General features: G+C 36.0%; 1 protein-coding gene across 6 annotated transcripts in view; it reads right to left on the reverse strand.

The window, feature by feature from the left end:
* Positions 1–1216: 1216 nt before the first annotated feature.
* Positions 1217–21741, reverse strand: part of TMEM67 (transmembrane protein 67) — a 71478-nt gene continuing 50953 nt past the window's right edge. For 2 of the 6 annotated variants that reach the window (XM_053208471.1, XM_015072179.3), the window contains 7 exons: positions 19216–19296; positions 18605–18721; positions 15010–15126; positions 14801–14905; positions 14153–14255; positions 8551–8693; positions 5994–7265 (listed from right to left, as the gene is read on the reverse strand). In XM_053208471.1, coding sequence (XP_053064446.1) covers positions 7185–7265; positions 8551–8693; positions 14153–14255; positions 14801–14905; positions 15010–15126; positions 18605–18721; positions 19216–19296 — 747 coding nt within the window. In that variant the 3' untranslated portion in view covers positions 5994–7184. Of the gene's footprint in view, positions 3595–5993; positions 7266–8550; positions 8694–14152; positions 14256–14796; positions 14906–15009; positions 15127–18604; positions 18722–19215; positions 19297–21741 lie in introns of those variants that run through there. The other 4 variants (XR_001430230.3, XM_027064234.2, XM_027064233.2 and 1 more) reach the window with 4 other exon arrangements.

Below are 21741 nucleotides of genomic sequence, written 5' to 3' on the forward strand. Positions count from 1 at the left end.
AAACAGCTGTTTTTTTTTCCTGCTGCATCAGTTCTGTCCCTCAGCAACTCACAGCAAGAGTGGCTGCAAAAGAAAATGGCCAATGTGAAAGCACGATCAGAATAATGGCCAACCCCCAGCAAGGAACAGACCTTTCCCAAATAGGATGAGGGCTTTGGCTTTGGCTTTGGGTTCTGAGCTTGGTGTCTCCTCCCCCTACTATGTAAACAGTCCTTTGAAACAGTATGACACGATGGTTCTGAGAGAGACTCCAGAAAATGAGAAATGTTCATTGCATGGAACCACATTTAGCTAGCTAAAACTAAAACAAAATGAAATCTTACTCTGGTTGCTGCAATGAGGAAGGCCAAAGCCAGGAATTAGATGGAAGCAAGCTTTTTTCTTGCTTTGTATTTTTTACTCTAAACAATCCTTTCTTTACTGTTGGTCAGTTCTGTCAAATGGCTGATCCAGGACTTCTGTAAATGAGGTTGCTCCTGCCACAGGGCCTTTGCACATATCTTTCCTTCTATCTGGACATCTTCACCATCATTCCTACTTCACCATCCTGGCTGACTTACGCTAATCTTTCATGTCTTGGCTGAAATGTCCTTTCCACGTTTTGTGTTCTTGTACCTTGTAGATTTTCTTTTTAGTGCTTGTGACAGGCAGAATAATGGCCCCCCAAAGATGTCTACATCCTCATTCCCAGAACTCGTAAATATATTACCTTACATGCTAAGAGGGACTTTGCAGATATGATTAAGGATTTTGAGTTGGGCATTATTGGGTGGGCCCAGTGTAATCACAGGAATCTCTATATATTTAAATATAAATATTTAAATATATGCAAATACATGTATTTAAATATATGTAAAGTATATATGGCTGTATATGTAAATATATATTTAAATATAAATATTCTCTCTCTCTCTCTCTCTCTCTCTCTCTCTATATGTATTAAATAAGTAGTTTCCACACCCAACATGGGGCTTGAACTCACAACCCCAGGATCAAGAGTCACATGCTCCACATCAAGAGTTCTTGTGCTTCACCAACTGAGCCAGCCAGTGACCCCTCACAGGAGCCAGGCGCCTCTTATAAATAAGAGAAAGGCAGGAAAATGTCCCAACGAGTCTCCATTTGGGGAGATTTGTAAAGGAGGCATTACATACTCTGGATAATGGTTTGATTTTTTTAACGGATTTAAATGAAAATGTGTATTTCATTAAAATGAGGGGAGAGAGATTCCATAATAATTAGGTAATTCGTTTTTTGTTTCCCCCTTAGACATGACCTGTTTTATGACCCTCTATCTAGGAGATCAATGAAAGTGTATTTCTATTTTTAGCATTCAGTTCCCAAACCTGAGCTGAAAACCTCAGCACTACATATAGAGTAGTACACGTTATCATCTGAGCACGCGCAGTCCCCGGCTGGGACAGTGGAAACGAGGAGGGGTGCAGAGGTAGTGAAGAGAGGGGAGAAGCACGCCATTCTCTGGGCTCGGCAGCCCCCAGCCTGCACGCTCGTTGAAAACCGGGGAAGGGTTTAGTGTGCGCTCTACTGCCATCTGCTGCCAGCCGTGGCTTCAAACACTGAGTAAAGACTCCCGGTTTAAAATACAAAGAAATCCAGTGGAAAGTTACAGATAAAGACTGATCCCCTCTACTTTCTATCAGACACATAGCATGAAAGTTCATTTGCTCCATATCGTTAGGGACACTTGGTGTTTTAATTTTTGTAATTTTAGACATTTTTGTGATTCTGCCATGATATCTCACTGATTTCATTTTGCATTCTCAGGATGACTAAGGTTGAGCCCTTTTAAAAAATATTAATTTTGATTAAATACAAGGACTAATGCCCCTCTTAGCCTGTTCGGGGATCAAAGCCGCAACGTCAGTGCTGTTAGTGCCACACTCTACCCAACTGAGATAACCATCCACCTAACTGAACATTTTTCATCTGTGCTTATGATCCTTCAGAAATCCTCTTTTGAGAGATGCATACTGCAGTCTTTTGCCCATTTTCCTTTTGGGTTTGTTAGTCTTTTCCTTATTGAGTTGATGAGTTCTTTATTCTGGATGGAAGTGCCTTGTCAGATAATATGTTTCGAAATTTTTTTCATATGGAGGCTTGCCTTTTCCTTCTTACAATTGTAACTTTTGATGAACAGAGTTCTTAATTTCAATGTAAATTGCAAATTTACATTTACATTTAATGGAAATATATGTAAGTGCAAATTTAATGTAAGTTGTAAAGTCCAACTTACCAATGTTTTCCTTTAAGGTTAATCTTTTCTGGGTCTAAAGAAATCTTGGCCTACAGCAAAGTTATGAATATATTGTCCTGTGTTACCATCTAGAGGCTTTAGCATTTAACCTTTCACATTTAGATCTACGATCTACCTGAAATTGATTTTTGTGTAGGTGTGACATAGGGGTAAGGATTCTAGGTTTTTTTTTTCTGTTGTGATATTCAATAGACCATTGAAAAAACACCCTGTCCTCACTGCACTGCATGCCATAGATCAAGTGACTGTGGGTCTGTGGATCTGTTTCTATATTTCATTCCAGTGGTCATTTGTTTATCCTGGGAAGATCCACAGCCATGTCTTTTTTTTTTTTTTTGGTAACAATAATGATAATAAATGCGAAGTTATTTTTAAAGCCCACAGACTGCTCTGTGTTGGGCAGTTTGTCCACCACTACTTCTAGCACTCTCCACAATGTCACAGTGTCCTAAGGCCGGCCCCAGAGAGACTAACCCGGGTCTTTCTTTCAGAATTAAATATGAATAGGACTTACTACTGCTACTTCTACTACTACATGGTAACACTGGCATAGTATTAGCTATGTGCCAGGCAGTCTCCTAAGCACTGTATACTCAGTAACTCATTCAATCTTCCCCGAAACTCTAGAGGTAGGTACTATTATTCCCTCTTAAGGAGCAAGAAATTTAGTCACAGGGAGGTAAGTAACTTGCTCCGAATCATTCAGCTAGTAAGAGCCAGAAGTTGAGTACAGTGAGTTTGGCTCCAGATTCTGTTGTCAACCACTACCCTTTGCCGCTGGTCTTATAGGCAATGCTTTTTTTTTTTTTTTTTTTTTTTTTAATGAAACATGATATGCCAGGCAACAGACAGCAGAACCACCAGTCTCCTAGCCCATGGACCACCAAGTACTCCAGGGCAATTTGACTGTGGAAGACGATCCTTTCATGCAGCCTCTGTCCATTCACTCACTCTTTGGGGTAAAGTATTCAGCCGGTAAGCTTAGCTTGGTTGAACTTTTTATACACTGTGGCGTGATGTAAAAATCTTTCATGATACAGCTCCTATTTTCCTTTCCAACCTCATCTCCTTCTAAAACCCCCAAATGTACTGTTCTGTGTTCTTTTACGTGATGGTCAGGTGGGGTCACAAGAAGAGACACAGGAGAGGCTCAGGAAAACAGAAGTTCTTATACTCACGGTCTTACAAACAAGAGCGTGCCATACCGTGCAGGCACCCACGTCACACGGAGCCGCATGGGGAAGCACCAGTGCTGGTCAGGAGGCAGAACTAGAGCAAGGGGAGAGCCTAGGCCCCAGCCTTTATCCGTCTCTGTATTTCTGCAGGAAAGGCAAGGCAGGCCAGGGTAAACAGGATTGGCTAGCTGAAATAATTACTGTGGGCTCTAAGCTGTGGGGTGCTCTTTAGTTGCCTGGTACTTGGTCCTGAGATGATTAAGGCAGAATATTGCTTCCTGGGCATGTATGAGCCAGACAGGGGTATGGATCTGGATTGGTTAGTCTATATGTCAAAGCAGGCAACTTGCTATGCCCTTTGCTGAAATTCAAATCCCAGAAAAAATAGCCAGAAAAAAAATTTAAGATGTCAAAACATCATAACATACAGAAAAATTTAAACATATAAAGAATACACATATTCTGTATTCCAACTACCTGTAGTGCCCAAATGCTGTTTCTTCATCTCAGAGTATACACTGTTTCTTGCTTTGATTGCCCTTGTCTTCTTAATCTTTAAATTTTAGATTAAATACCACTTTTCTCAGGTAAAAGTTCTAATGACAGCAGATGCACAGTTAAGAGCTTTCCCATCACACCCTGGTGGCTATAGCACTTTTCAGTTCCCTGCAATTATTGGTTAACACACCTATTTCCTCTACCAGTTCTAAGACCCTCCTGAGAGGCTGTGGAGTGGGAAGAGTAGAAATACTATTTGAATGAATAAATGAATAAATTAAATTCCTGCTTCCAAATATTCCACTCCCTTCCTTCCTTCCTTTCTTTTTCTTTCTTCCTTCCTTTCTTTTTCTTTCTTTCTTTCTTTCTTTCTTTCTTTCTTTCTTTCTTTCTTTCTTTCTTTCTTTCTTTCTTTCTATGCTTATTTATTTATTTTGAGAGAGAGAGAGAGAAAAGAGAAAGAGAGAATGTGCAGGGAAGAGGCAGAGAGAATCCCATGCAGGCTCCATGCTCAGTGCAGAGCTTGATGCGAGGCTCGATCCCATGACCGTGAGATCATGACCTAAGCCGAAACCAAGAGTTGGATGCTCACCCGACTGAGCCATCCAGGTGCCCCTCTTCCCTCTTTTCTAATCTGTACCATGAACCGTATCTAAACATGGTGTGATGACACTTCCTTCTTGCCTTTCACTGATGGCTCTACCAGGGAGGGCCTCTTCCTGGTGAGGCTGGGGTCAGTTCCTGGTTAGTTACTGAGATCAGTAATCTGGGTTTTAATATTATGGAAATAATTTATTAGCAAGATAGAAAATATATTTGGAGGCAGGTGTTTTAAACTAAAAATTATAAAAATTCTAGTGTACATAGTTTCCTGTTATGTTTATCATTAAGATAAGGAATTAATCCTCACAACAAGCGGAAAACAAAGGGTATTATTTCCATTGTAGAGAGGCAGACTAAAGCTCAATGATGTCAAATGACCTGGTTTAAGGTCCCAAAGCCAGTAAGTGACAGAGGCACTCAAATTCTCATTTGAATCCGGGGCTTCTGATACTAAATCTGGAGCATTCTCCATTAAGTCATACTGTTCCTTGACTTATATTTATTTCCCCTCAGCTTTTATTTGTCAATATTTATAGGCAACAAAAAAAGATACATATTTCGTACCTGCAAGCACTGAGTTAGTGGTCATTTTGAATGCCTCTCAATCTAGTAACCAGTAGAGCCTTCTCAAAAGGGTCTGTTAGGACAGCAGTGCCAGAGAAATGAGCAAATATAAACATCTCATAACAGAGACTGGTCTGCAGAACTGTCAGGGACCCATGCATTTTCTAAGTAGGATACTAAGCACACAGCAGCTTGTAAAGAACCTCCAGGTGAACCTAGAGTTTGCTTCAGTATGAAATGATGAGGAGACTTATCAAATGTTTCTAGGTAATCAGTAAAACTGGGGATGTAACATGACAAGTACCGTAAATTGGTGCCACAGAAACGGACATAAGATTATAGAGCTAATGGAAAATTAGGCACCTGATCATAAAATTTAAATTGTGGCAATGTAGACAAAGGAATCAACAGCATATGAAAATCTGAACACATTTTTATGTATCTAACCGAAGTAAAAAGCAACATTGTATAAAACTAGTATAGAAAAATGATGTTTTAAAATGTTTTTTCTCTGATTTAATTTATTAGGTGAGCCGACTCACCTATTGTCTGAAATTCCCATTTTCAAACATTCACATAAATATTAACTTCTCATGTGTGCAATGAGAGTTAAATTTCTTTCATATGCTTCTGAGCAAGAGGTTTTAAAAATCCAGGCTATTACATTTGTTTCTCTTTACAGGTTTTATAAAGGCATTCCTGTACTTTGACCCTTCAAAAACTAGTTTCAAATACTTGAAATACTTCAAATACTTCTTAGCCCTACTTCTTTCTCCTCAGTCATTCTTAAAACTCAAAGAAATGTAAAAGATTCAACTTTGGCAAAGGCTGGGGACCCCTGTCGCAATAGTATTGTATATTCCTAAATGTTATTTCATGAAATACACATTAATCAAACAGGAAACAGGACACCAAATGTTTTATTCCATATGTTCAATTAAAAAATAGAAACAATATTTACATAACATTATATTTACGTATTTACACAGCATCAACATAGAAGGCAGTAAGAAATGATGGTTTGTGGGTTAATGATTATTATACTTGAAACATAAGATGACTTTCAAGTATACAGTATACAATGAAAAGGATTATTGAAGAGTATTTTAAAGAAAAAAAATTATGTCATGGGAAATTATTACTACATGGTTCAGAATTTACATTAAGTATATTTTGGATCCTAATTTTTTTTCCTTATTTAAAAAAAATACAAGTGTACTGATTTATGAAGCCTAAGTTTGCTTTCAATAAATCATCTTGTCAATATAGCATGATAAATTTACAGTTCATTATTTATAATCTTTAAATATAATGGAAGAGCAAAACTTGGGAGTGCTCTTAAAATGTAATTTTTAAAATGTATGAAAAACTATATTGGGGAAAATGTCACACATTATAGCTTTAAATGTAAGTGATAGTTAAGATATATACACGCTTTACGGGAAAGATTTCCTGACCTAACAATACAGGTATACAAAGGAATGAATATATACCATCTCATGAGATGCCTATTAATCCAAGAGTGAATTAGTCCATTGCCAAACAGGGTGAGAAATTAAAATGAGGCAAATTGAGTCAGCAATATACAATTTCAAATTTCTAAGTACTTGAAAATAGTTTTCAACATTTATTTACCATAACGTTAAGTAAAAACCAGAAACTCTTAAACTGAAAACTAGCCTTGAACTTGGAACTAAGTAATTTTGTCAATGTGAGAAAATGTAGGCAAATCCCAGTTTACAACATTATCTACAGAGACAAATGATGGGGACTGCTATGCTGACAGCAACATGTAGATTTCCTTTGCCCTGCTGTCAGTTTATCTACTTTATGAACTGGTGAATTAAATACCACCACAAATGGGAAAACAACATTCTTCATTATATCACACTACATATTCACAAAGAAGTTATGTATCCACAAATTATAAAAATAAATCTTTCTTTAGATTAGAAAACAAATAAAAATAGAATAATTTGCATTAAAAGTTTTAAAAACTTTGGCAAACTAACCTGATGATCATGACTGTTTTTGCCACAGCTATGTTGTCTTTGAATTTATTCACAAAATTAAATCAGAAATCTTTGATCCACCAATGTTTTGGATGCCAAATTCTTCTGTCCTACTGTGTTACGTATAAATCTAAAAATCTGGAAAAAAATTAAAACAATTTTTATTAATGAAATTTTATATACAGAAAGAATGAAAACTATATACAGAAAGAAAATGAAATATGTATAACCAACTAAAATATCTAAATTAAACTAGCTAATTCTCTCAACTATTTATTTTCATGTATCGGGCATCTGAGACATGGTGATATACAAAATTATTTCAAGACTATTATCTTTCATAATATCAAAGAAGTGTATATTCCTATTTAGACTATGTTTTAATGAATTAATAATACAAATTTTCTCATGTTCATAGAAATTCACTGTCAAATATGTTGCAAGGCATCTTACCTCTAGCTCTAAAAGCCACGGAAACATCAACAGAACTGTTAGTGATAGAATTTGTAATTTTAGATCTCTGTCAAAGACTAATAAATTATGTATTACTAACTCATATACTTCCTTGGATATAATGGGGGAATATTTGAGTGACATTAATAACATTTCCAGAACAAATCTGTCATTTCTTAAAATCTCCATTTCAGGCTCCAAAGCCATCTAGCAGTTGTTTTTTATTCACACAGGTGGAAAATGCATGAGAGTTACCATAAGGGGGTTGTTCTGGGGCTGAGTCCTGAGCTAGATCACCCTAGCTTGCCTTTTTGTTATGTTAACATCTGGTGCTGAGGATGAATGGAACTCTAATTACCTCTACTTTTTTTTTTTTTTAATTTCAAGTTTTTATTTAAATTCCAGTTAGTTAACATATATGGTAAAATTGGTTTTAGATTCTAATTACTGCCGCTTCTGGCATCTAGATGATCAGCAATTTGAATATCTTCCTACTGGATTCCTTTTACATTTGCTCAAACAACTTATGCCCTCCACAAGACGCCAGTATTTCATTGATCCTGAAGGAGAGGGTTGAAATGTTTCTTCTGTTTTTTTTTTTTTTTTTTGGTAGGAATAATCATATTCTAAACCTTTATAAATTCCTTGTGAAAGTAGATACTGTTAGTCTCTGCTATAAAATATCTACTTCCAATGTATTTTTTAAAAAATTATTTAAAAAAAATATTTGTTTTAAAGTTTATTTATTTATTTGGTGGGGGGGGGGTGGGGGGAGTGGTGGTACAGAGCCCGATGTAGGGCTTGAACTCACAAGCTGTGAGATCATGACCTGAGCCGAGATCAAGAGTCAGACGCTTAATGGACTGAGCCACCAGGGGCCCCATCCAATATAGTTCTTTTAAAAGAACTATAAAAAAGTTCTTTTAAAAGTTCTTTTAAAAGAAATCCAGTAAAAAAACTTTACAGTTACCTCTTGTTGTAGGTATGTAAGGAAGGCTGCTAGAACAAAATTTTGGCAAGCCAAATCCACAACACAGAAGAACAGCACATCAAAAATAAGAAGAGTGGCTTCATTTCCATAATACAGGACACTGCTGAAAGAATATCCTTCATCTATTTAAAAAAAAAAAAGCAATTTATAAGATATAAATTAGAAACTGCAAAATGGAATAAATTTCTGGTGATAAAGTTTGGATATTTAAAAACAGCATAATAGAAACTAGCTGCTACTTGTAATACTTCATTGCTTTAAAAAAATAAACAAACGGTATTAAAATTAAAAGTTGCTAATCTCAAAGATTAGTCAAGGAATTCTGCTCATAAAAAGCAATTTTAACATTTGTACCAAGGGTTGGTCATTGCTTGTAATATAAGTGTATCGTCAATACCTCTCAAAGACCAGGTAATTAATATCCCTTATTTGTTTATATAACTAAAGCCCAAAGAATCTTAGATTCTTCAAGATAGAGGAAGTTAAAAAAAAAAAACCAAACCAAACCAGCAAGGACTGAATAATGCATAGTGAGCTATAATTTGCGTCTTAAATAGGTTGCGTTTTACATAGAGCAGAACTCTAAGGTTCTGCTCTAAGACTTCTCTCTCTTTTTTTTTTCTTCCCCTCACTCCACAAGGAGGGGTTTGTTCTTTTTGGGATGTAAACACCCTTTTAAGATTCTGATGAAAGCTACAGACCCTTTCACCAGAGTGGGAAGAAAGTACATATATACAAATCTGGCACATAATTTCAGGGAGGTCCGGGGAACCAGCAAAGCTGTTCATGGATATCCAGTTAGGAACTCTGTTTGATACAAGGGGATGCCTGGCTTGCTGGTAATGTTCTTTTTTGATCAGGGTGCTAGTTACAGGAATATATTCAGTTTGTGAAAATTCACTCCCCTTTATTCTATATCCTTACAAAATATGGACTTCTGTATACATATTATACTTGCATATATATTTAAACAAATAAACAAGCTTGCTCTGTATGCTCTTCCCGGGTGTTCTTTCACTGACATCACTCCAGCAATGCCCTCCTTTGATGAGACTCCCGGCTATTGTGTGCCTTTCCTTTCTTCTGAGATCCAGTTCATTACATTTAATACCTCACTGGACATTTCCTCTTAGTTGTCCAGAAAGTACCTCAAGATACAACATATTCAAAACTAAATTTAGGGGCACCTGGGTGGCTCAGTCAATTAAGCGTCTGACTTCGGCTCAGGTCATGATCTCACAGTTCGTGAATTCAAGCCCTGTGTCGGGCTCTGTGCTGACAGCTTGGAGCCTGGAGCCTGCTTCGGATTCCATGTCTCCCTCTCTCTCTGCCCTCCCCCACTTGCACTCTCTTTCTCAAAAATAAACATTAAAAAAAATTTAAAAGAAAACCTAAATTCATCTTCTTTCCCTCCATCTGCATTCTTTTAGTGAAAAGCATCACCACCAACCACTTAGTCATACAAGCTGGAAATCTGGATAATTTTTTACTACTCTCTCTCCTCTACCTTTTTTTTTCCTCTTAATATCTCTGACAATCCTTTCTTCTTCTTTATCCCCATCATTACTGCTGTAGCTCATATTCTCATCATCTCCCAGTGAAGATGAAGATGAAGATGACTGTATTGTTATTACAAATAGTAACATGACTACACTGGGAGCCATCCCATACCAGGCACTGATGCCTACCAGGCTTTTCACACATGATAACACAGGTATAAATACAACCTTAACACACTTTACTATTGCCAGAGTAGTAGAAATCTACCATCAGATTTGCTTAACACTTTTTGATGGCACCCATGTTCCTTAGCAGTGGTTTCCAAATTGTTTTAATCATGGATCCCTATCAGAACAAAGTGTTAAGCATGCATTCCACAATAGGTATATTTTATTAAATACTACTATATATTATAAATTCTTTAAAATACAAATTAAAAATGACTGAATCGCAAATATACAAATAAACATTTTAATGTTTTTTATCATACCTTCACGAATCAACCACATCTCTTGTGAGACAAACATTGAAAAGATGTATATATATATATTTTGGAAACAACTGCTCTATAGGATAAAGTAAAACTCCTCAGGATGTCAGACAAGGATTTTGGGATTTGATCATCACCCTCTTTATCTTTCATGTACTCCTACGATGTCCCACTTCATACCAGGCTTCACCAATAAAATTCGTAAGTACTGAATGCCCTTTCCCCCTTCTGTACAAATGTCTTTGCCTCTCTTCCCCTGACATTCCTGTTTGACAATAGTAACTTTTTTTGTTTAAGATGCAATTCAAACTTTTCCATGTTGCTTCTTCTGGCTCAACTCCATGTCTGGTTAGATATTCCACTATCCTTTCTGTACTTGGTATATCCTGTGCCTGCAGAGCCTTCCATCCCAGCATCGCCCCACTCATACATTTGAGATGCCCACTAGTCTGTGTATCTGTGTATCCTGGGACTGGCACAACACATAATGCCCAATACTGCCTGAATAAGTGACATCTAGGCCAGGACACAGGTTGTATCATTTCCATTCTAATGAACCCATATAAGAGGTTATCAGCCACATTAAAAGTGACATATATACCACATTTTTAAGTTAAGAAACCAGGTTTAGGCACCATTCCTGTCACAGATAGCTGTGATTTTTAAGAATTTGGATAAAATAAAAAATTAAAACTAATCACGAATGTTATTCTTTAAGTGTTTCATTAGTTTTCCACTAACTGCAGATTCTCATAAAATCTGAATTTTATGTTCACTCTTGCCACTTTTATTCAACATAGCACTGGAAGTGCTAGAGTAATCAGGCAAGAAAAAGAAATAAAGGGCATCTAAACTGGGTAAGGAAGAAATTAAACGGTCACTATTTGCAGATGACATGATACAACACCCTAAAGCCTCCAATCAAAAACTCTCATAAGTAATAAATGGATTCAGTAAAGTTGTAGGATACAAAATTAATGCCTAGAAATCCTCTATACACTAATAATGAAGTAGCAGAAAGAGAAATTAAGAAAACAATCCCATTTACAATTGCACCCAAAATAATAAAATACCTAGGAATAAATAACCAAGGAGGTTATCTGTACTCTGAAAACTATAAAACACTGATGAAAGAAATTAAAGACACCACACACAAATGGAAAGATATTTCATGTTCATGGGTTGGAAGAATTAATATGGTTAAAATGTTCACACTACCCAAAGCAACCTAAAGGTTCAATGCAATTCCTAACAAATTACTAACAGCATTTTCACAGATCTGGAACAAATAATACTAAAATTTATATGGAAACACAAATAGCCAAAGCAATCCTGAGAAAGAAAAAAACAAAGCTGGAGGTAGCACAGTTCCAGATTTCAAGATATACTACAAAGCTGTTATAACCAAAACAGTATGGTACTGGCACAAAAACAAGACACATAGATCAACATAACAGAATAGAGAGCCCAGAAATAAACCCATGCCCATATGGTCAATTGTTCTATGACAGAGAAGGCAAGAATATACAATGAGGAAAAGACAATCTCTCCAATAAATGGCGCTGGGAAAACTGGACAGCTACGTGCAAAGAAAGAATAGAGCTGGACCACTTTCTTACACCATACACAAAAATAAAAACTCAAATCTATCAAAGACCTAAATGTGAGACATGAAACCACAGAACTCCTAGACATAGACAGTAATTTCTTTGACATTGACCATGGCAAATTAAAAAAAAATTTTTAATGTTTTATTTATTTTTGAGACAGAGAGAAACAGAGCATGAGCAAGGGAGGGGCAGAGAGAGAGGGAGACAGAATCTGAAGCAGGCTCCAGGCTCTGAGGTGTCAGCACAGAGCCCGACGCGGGGCTCGAACTCACAAACCATGAGACCATGACCTGAGCCAAAGTTGGATGCTTAACCAACTGAGCCACCCAGGCACCCCTGACCATGGCAAAATTTTTAAGGAGACATATATATGTCTCCTCAGGTAAGAGAAATAAAGGAAAACATAAACTATTGGGACTACATCAAAATAAAAAAGCTTTACACAGTGAAGGAAACAATCAACAACATAAAAAAACAACCTACTGAATGGGAGAAGATATTTGCAAATGACATACCTGAAAAGAGGTTAATACCCAAAATACATAAAAACTTAACTCAATACTTAAAAAAAAAAAAATCCCATTTAAAAATGGGAAGAGGACCTGAAAGACATTTTCCCAAAAAAGACATACAGATGGCCAACAGACACATGAAACGAAGCCCAACATCACTAATCATCAGGAAAATGCAAATCAAAACCACAACGAAAACCTTACACCTGTCTGAATGGCTAAAATTAAAAAGACAAGAAATAAGAAGTGTTGATGAGGATGTGGAGAAAAGGGAACTCTTGTGCATTGTTGGTGGGAATGTAAATTGGTACAGCTACTGTGGAAAACAGCATGGAGGTTCCTCAAAATATTAAAAATAGAAATGTCATATGATGCAATAATTCCACTACTGGTCATTTACCCAAAGAAAACAGAAACACTAATTTGGAAATATAGATGTACCCCTATGTTTATTGCAGCATTATTTACGATGACCAAGATATCAAAGCAGCCCAAGCATCCATTCACAGATGAATGGATAAAGAATACATAAATATATATATTCACACACACAGTGGAATATTAGCCATAAAAAATGGAATGAGATCTTGCCATTTGCAACATGGATGGATGTAGAGAGAGTTATGCTAAGTGAAGTAAGCCAGACAGAAAAAGATAAATACCACATGATTTCATTTATATGTGTAATCTAAAAAACAAAACAAATGAACAAAAAGCAGAATCTGATGGTCGGCAGGGGTAAGGTGGAGGGGAGGACACATGGGTGGAGGAGGTGGGAGACACAGGCTTCTAGTTATAGAATGAATAAGTCACAGGAATAAAAGATACAGCATAAGGAATATAGTCATTGGTATTATAACAGCATTGCATAGTGACAGATGGTAGCTACACTTGTGAGCATAACACAACATACAGATTTGTTGACTCACTATGTTGTATACCTGAAACTAATGTAACATCATGTCAGTTATACTCAAATTTAAAAAACCTGAAATTTATGTGTTTTACTATCTCTTTCATGTCTACCACTGATTTTGAAATTCAGTTTTTTTACTTTCTTACAGAATAATGGTCTTTTTTTGTATCTCTCACACACACACACACACACACACACACACACACACACACACGTGTGTGTGTGTGTGTATTTAAGTAGGCTTCACATCCAGCACAGAGCCCAGTGCAGGGCTTGAACTCACGACCCTGAGATCAAGACCTGAGCTGAGATGAAGAGTTGGACACTTAACTGACTGAGCCACCCAGGCGCCCCTTTTATACTTTTGTTTCCTGCTATATGACATAATAAAATGGAACCTAGCAAACTACTATAATACTGTTAAGTTAATTAAGTTCATTACCTTTCCTTTGTTTTTATATAAAATTATAAAAGCAAAACAAATAACTACAAGTACTTTTTTTTCAAACTTTGAAAATAGTAATCAAGTTTAGCAAAGGCATTTGAAGGATACCATTGTAAAAGATGCTTTTTTCCATTGGCTCCATGAATTCAATTCCAAGAATTCTTTCAAGAAGCAATTTATCTTTTATAAAGTAGTCCATTTCCTTATGAACCTAATATAAAAAGACAAAGTTATTTCAAAAACAGCAGTGAAATGTTTCCAAATTAATGTAAAATCAGGAAGAGAGAAAATGAAAAATGAATAGTAAGGAAAATATGTTCTTTAAAAAGATGGATTTTACTACACTGGGCTTTGTAACAAAGTTTTTCTTTAGAAATGTTAAAAATTTTAAATGTCATTAGTAGTATTTAGGGCTAGATATACTTAAAATCAACTTATAACAAGCTTTTCAGGAATACAACCACAGCATATCTCTGTAATAAATAATGTAGTAATACTTCAGTAACTAGCTGACACAATTGCAGTGTAGACATACTTCAAGGGAATTATCATTATGCTAGTAAAGATATAAAATGTCATTTTATTTTTATATAACGTAACTCTGTCTTTGAGCCACAGTATTAATTTTGACAGGCAAAAAAAGAAGGGTTCTAAATCCACTGACTTAGTTAACTAAAGAAATCACTGACATTCCTGGTTAACTTCTTAAGAATTGTATTTTGCTTCTAGTTTAAATATAAATGCTGACATACATACATGATCGATGAAAGAGCCAAGAAATTTATTCATAGTATGATATGCTTTTATACTCTGCTCAAATGTACTTGCCGATGAACTCAATAGTCTGGCAGGGCCATTTTTCTAATGTGAAAGAGACAAAAATAAATGCAACACGTCTTACGTTCTTGGTTTTTAAGTAACATGAAATATTGACAAAATATACCTGAATTGTAATTTATACAAACCCTTGTTAGTGTCTCATGAATTCTGTCATAGTGTTGTCTCATCTGGCTGGAAATTGCAATCTGAAAAGTCTGACCGTCTGTGTTTGGTACCAAACCTCTCTGGCTACACAAGTTTTCCTGAAAAGTTAAAAGATTTAAATAAAGATCATAAAAATTTTACCTTATCTCAAAAAGAAAATACACAAATTTTTTTTAAAAAAAAGTTTATTTATTTTTGAGAGACAGAGTGTGAGCTGGGGGAGGACCAGAGAGAGAGGGAGACAGAATCTGAAGCAGGCTCCAGGCTTTAGGCTCCGAGCTGCCAGCACAGAGCCTGACACAGAGCTCAAACTCACGAACCGCAAGATCATGACCTGAGCCAAAGATGGACACTTAACTGACTGAGGCACCCCTAAAATTTTTCTTTTTGTTGGTATCACACATTACAAGATTTGGAAGCCAACTGAAATTTTACTGAAACTATATTTGAGACAAAAGGGATTCTGACATTATCCAAGGTTCCCACTCCCCTCCGGGTTTTACTAATTTCTTTGTTGTCATGCCTTTCAGCTCTCTGTATCATCTCCTTTACACTACTTTAAAAAAAAATCCATACTAAATTCATTATATATTGATATTTGCTTTATGATTAATTTTATTGCTCTTTAATGCATGCCAAAATGTCTAGTCTTAGATTAACTACTTTCATAATTATAATCTTTTTTGTTTCCTAAAAACTTTTAAAACACTTCCTTAATTAAATGCAATAAAAAGGTAGTGATACATGATTGAACGGTTAATGCCATGGACCAGATATCCATTTCAGGTCTCCTTGACACAGCCTGAATCCTGACAACCATAAACATGTGAAATTTTGCCCTACTCCACCCCTAGCTACTTCCCATCGATGCTTCAAGGTCACCTCAAGTCCTTCTGCTTCCCTTCTCTTGCTTTATTTGCCTATTCCAGAGTTTAATAATCTTCTTGTCTAAATTTAATCTTCAAACATAACACTTGTTTTTCACAGACTGAAAGGAAGTCTACATGTAGTGAATTTCTCTATTAAAAAACATTTCTTTTTTCCTGATTAAAAAAGCACATGCTATTGCAGAGAATTTATAAAATATGGAGTAGTATAAAAAAGAAAGAAAAGAAAAAAAATCACCTATGATCTCAACATTCAGAGATAGAAGTTTTGAAGGTATTTCATTTCCAGTCCTTTGTCCAGGGATATACATATAGATGGCATAAAATTGGGATCACACTGATTTCTTTTTATCTATGTCATTAAATATTCTATAAAACAAGATTTTTAATGTCTTCCTAAGATTTCACTGTGTAGGAAGACCAATTGATTTAATATATTCTTACTTTTATGTATGCTTTTGGCCTTATAAATAGTCCCTGTGATAAAGACCCTCAACCTAATTAGCTATTCACATTGCTAATTATTTCCTTGAATTAGATTTACAGAATCAGTGAGTAAAAGATAATCAACTCTTAAAAAAAACTCTTGGTATATTTATTTCCAAATGCTTTCCAGAAGATTTGTAAAAATTTATTCTTAGACCAGGAGTTTTACGGGTGCCCATTTCATCATGTCCTTGGTACTATTAAGTATTAGCTTTTTAAAAAGAGTTTGCTAATTTGAAGAGGGCAAAAATATTAGTTTTTTACATTTATTTATGAGCTATACATTTTTAAGAGGTTTATTAGTCTCCTGTTCATTTATGTATTTAAAAATTGTCATTTTTCCATTGAGGTTTTAACTGTTCGCCTATTGATCTTTATGACTTTCAATATTGCTATCAATATCTTTGTAATAATTTGCTATGAGAATTTTATCCTTATTTGCTATGTCTTTTATTTATATGATTGTTGGCTAGGTAAATATTCTCCATTAATAAAGTAAAATCAATGAATATTCCGTTTATGATGCTTTCTAATTATTTTTTTTTTAATGTTTACTTTCTAGTGTAAACGGGAGGGGCAGAGAGAGAGAGGGCACAGAGGATCTCAAGCAGGCTCTGTGCTGACAGCAGAGAGCCTGACGTGGGGCTGGAGACGAGGGGCTGTGAGATGATGACCTGAGCTGAAGTCTGACACTCAACGGACTAAGCCACCCAGGTGCCCCTGATGTTTTCTATTCTTTTTGCTTAGAATGTCATCTCCCAATCTCAGATATTCTTTTTTTTTACATTTAACTTTTCAATCAGGTGTTAATTTCTAATAGTTAACCAACCAGTTCATGTACTAAATAAATTGTTCTCTGAGACGTGCTATAATCATGTACTAGATTCGTACAAGTCACAGGTCCTTTAGTCAAAAAATCCTTTTAATTTTTCTTCTTATTTTTTTTTAATTTTATTAAGGAAGTGGCCTAATGTACACAGTACAGAGAACAAACAGTAAACCATCCATCACCCAACCCCAAATCTGTAAATACTTCTGTATGTATCTATAACTAATAAGGTCTTAAAAAAACAAACCACCATGCCATTTGCACATGTAATAAAATGAATCGTTCCTTAATATAATTTAATATTTAGTCCTTAAATCTCCTAATTTTTCCCAAGGACTTTTTTTTTTTATAGTTGGTTTGTTTGGATCAGGATCCAAAGTCTATACACTGTACTTGATTATTTTGTTTCTAAATCTCTTCCTATGTAACAGTTCTCACACCGTCCACCCCACTTCTTACATGCTCTTGATTTGCTGGAGACACAGGGTCATCTACCTTGTGAGCTATCCTGCATTCTACATATGGCTAATTCCTTCCTATGGTATTATTTAATTTATCCCTCTAGCTCCTCTAATTCCTGTAAACTGGCAGTTAGATCTAGAGGCTTGATTGTATTTAGACTTGATTTTCTTAAGCAAGGATATTTTATGAGTGATACTATGTACTTCCTACTGCATCATAACAGGAAGTGCATAATGTTCGTTTTCCTAATTTTTACTTGTAGTAAGATTGAGCCAGTGTGCTCAGATTGTGTCAACCTGATTCCTTGTTTTAAAGCTCCCTGTCAATTTACCCTTAACTGTTTTAGCATCCACTGATGATTGTCACCTATATGCATTAATCCATCAGTCATTATAAAATGGTGATTTTCTAAGGTAGAATTTCCTTTAGTTTCTTTTTATAAGGAAGAACTTTCCCTCATGAATTCTTCGGTTACTCTGAAATACAGTTCATATAAGGAACTGTAAGATGAAATTTGATTCTTTCCCTTTATTAATGTTCAGGGTAATGAATCAGTGCCCCAGCAACTTTCAAAAGTAATCAATGAGGAATTTTTAAAAATATTATTACAAATCCTAGATTAAGAAAAGAGAACCCATGTCTCAAATTAAAAAGATGTTAAAGGGGCGCCTGGGTGGCTCAGTCGGTTAAGCGGCCGACTTCGGCTCCGGTCGTGATCTCGCGGTCTGTGAGTTCGAGCCCTGCGTCGGTCTCTGTGCGGGCTCTGTGCTAACAGCTCAGAGCCTGGAGCCTGTTTCGGATTCTGTGTCTCCCTCCCTCTGGCCCTCCCCCTCTCATGCTCTGTCTCTCTCTGTCTCAAAAATAAATAAATGTTAAAAAAAATTTAAAAAAAAATGTTAAATACTTTCATACCGCTTCTCTTTTAAGATTCATATTCATTTCTTCCATATTAGTATCTGCATGCCCATGTACTGATCTACCATGAATGTAATATCCAAAACATTTGTGGGATAACAGAAACACTGATATCTATAAAAAGAGAAGAGAGGAACTATTAGCAGCTCATCGAGAAAACAATGAAAAGTAAGTTTTTCTTAAAATTGCTTTCTTTCTCTCAAAATAAAGAGGGTTGAATTCTTGGAAAATATACAAACAGGACAATAAAGTAATAAAGGATAATTAAGTAATTTTTTTTTAAAGAACACAGAAATGAGATTGAAGATATTTTCCAAGAAAGGAAGAAATAGGATTGATATATGAAAACTTTTCAGGGACTCTGCTGAGTGAATTATTTGGTAGCATAAGGAATTCATAATTAAGAAACTGCACATGAAGAAGAAGAAACTAAGGCAGTAAACATTAGCTTGTAGCTCATTATAACTATCTCCGGAATTAACAATCAGTGGGAAATTGGACTAAAAAATCCAATCATACCAAATCACTTTTAAAGCCTCTCTTAATGTACTCATGACCTTTAAAAAGGGAAAAATAACAGTCGCAAGATAAAGTTAGAAAGTACTTACATTGCTCATACAGCATAAATCCACAAACTGTCGAATTTTATCTTCTATAAATCTCTCATAAAAGACAGCAAAGAACATGATCTGAAACATTAAGCCAAGTTCATACTTATTAGGTTTTAAAATTTAATTTTCTTTTATAGCCACAGTACAGTATCTTAAGAAAAAAGAAGGTCCACCCAAGAACACAGTGGCCTCTGAATGGTTCCTGTGGGATACAATCCTACTTATCATTTCTGATTCTTCTGTCAAAGAAAGTAGGCTTTGGAATTGTATTAAGATTCATTGAGGGAGCCTATTTTGCATTTTAAAAACTTTTCTGTATCATTAAAACAAGACAGGACAAACATGGGAGGAAAAAGAAGGGCTTTAAAAAATTTAGCATAAACCAATATATTAGTGGCCAGATTTATGTTTGGTTCTGCAATCCTGCTCATCTCCTAAGTTCCAAAGCCATTAGAAAACATGCTGCTTTTCAAATTAATCTTCCCTGACAGAGTAGCACATAAAAAACATATATCAAGTATTCTATTTCAACTGCAGATACTGCATTAAATATTCAAATGAAATGGTTTCAACTGTTTTCTTAGCTTTAATAACAATACTGGAAAAGGAAATTATTTTATAAATCAAAAGAGAAAAGTTTATGTCGTAGACCTACTTAGATATATGTCAGAGAAAGAGAACATTTCCTAACCACCCAGTTGAAAGCTGCCCCCGTTCCTAACTTCCACCCACCTCTCCTCCACTTACTCCCTATCTCATTTCCTGATGCCCTTCACAGCATTTGCCACAATCTGTAGCTTGTTCTTGTTAAGCATATCCTTGAGACCAGCACAGAGCCTAGTACAGAAATGTACTCAGATATGTGAATGAATAAATAAATGAATCTACAGCAGCTGATTACTGAACATACTTCCCTAACATTCTATATACGTCTTGTTTTAAATCCCTTTAAAGGACTTGAAAAACAGCAACTTTCAAAGTTTAAAAACTAAAGGATACCACTTAAAAGTTGAAGAAGCTGGGTTTAGGGAAATAAAAGGAGTAAATAATAAGCTTAACGTTATGAGAATCAAAAACACTTTTTATGAACAAATTTGTGGAACGGTAACAGGTTTTTAAAGGGACTCTTAACAATACTTGAGGAATAACCACTGATAACCCACGGAGAGAAACACTCCTACCAGAAGGAAAGCAGGGTGAGAAACAAAGAATGAGATGAGATGGTGGTGCCTGAGATGACTAGTTTCTGCCCCACCAATCCTTCCTGCTTTCTCCTTAGTGACAGAACCCTCTTTGGAGCGGGCACACTGCTGCCCAGCTGAAAGACACCAGTGCAGGAAGGTGTGGCCATCTGCCTAAGTTCTGGCCAAGGAAATGCTGAACAGCACTTCTGGAAAGGCTCTTAGAGAAGAGAGGGTGAGCTGTTCCCCCTCACTCCTTCCACAAAGTGACCTTAGAGAGGGAAGTTCTGAGTGGCAGAGCTTCTGGGTCCGGGCGGCAGCATGGAGCCGCCCTGCATTGCACATCTCCATTCTTCTTTTTCATGATACAGGTCACTTTTACTTCAGCCATTGCTATTTTGGTTTTTTGTTGTTGTTGTGCTTAACCAAATATGAAAAGGTTCAGATGGTATTCCTTTAAATTCTTTACATCCAGATGAATCCAATCTACTCAGAAAAATGTATACTTATATATCTTTAAAATGACTTTTCTCCCTATTATATTGATGATAAATATCAAACCCCATTCTCTTTTGATCCTACCTCATTTCAAATTCTAATGTGTTTGGCTTTCTTTTCTTGTTTTTAGTGTTTATTTATATTTTGAGAGAGAGGGAACAGAGCATGAGTTGGGGAGGGGCAGAGAGAGAGGGAAACAGAATTGGAAGCAGGCTTCAGGCTTTGAGCTGTCAGCACAGAGCCTGATGTGGGGCTTGAACCCACAAACTATGAGGTCAGGACCTGAGCCAAAATTGGATGTCCAACCGACTGAGCCACCCAGGCGCCCCTGACTTTCTTTTCTGATTATTAAGCCATCTCTCACTGGATCTATCCCTGTAGCTTCTAGTTTAAACAAGTCTCACCAATTTAAGATACATGTAAATTTACAGAGTCTATTCTCAGGTTACAGAATGCCACCTGGATCCAATTCTATAGGAATTTTTGGATTTTAATCCCAAACCATGATTTAAAAATAGCCTGTTTTGCCAGGCTGGAGAAAGTTTAACGCGGTGTGTCTAAAGGTCCCATGTTCATTTGCTGACTTAAAGAAATTTTTAATCAAACAGAAAGGTTCTTTCCATTCATGGGAGTGTCTAGAAGCAAGAGAAAGAAGTGCAGATATTGGAGTCAGGTGCTTTAGTTCATGCTGCTTTCTCTTCTTCCTTTCATCTTTTTTTTTTTTTTTTAAGGTCTAAGAAGATAAGGGAAGTGAGCATAGAAAAGATCCTCTGCTAGAGCCACAGGACCTGAGGCCAAGAAGATTTATTTTTAGTTTCAGTTTTCTCAATAAATATTTCAGCAA

This window comes from Acinonyx jubatus, chromosome F2, assembly GCF_027475565.1.
Source record: "Acinonyx jubatus isolate Ajub_Pintada_27869175 chromosome F2, VMU_Ajub_asm_v1.0, whole genome shotgun sequence".
NCBI classification, from domain to species: Eukaryota; Metazoa; Chordata; class Mammalia; order Carnivora; family Felidae; genus Acinonyx; species Acinonyx jubatus.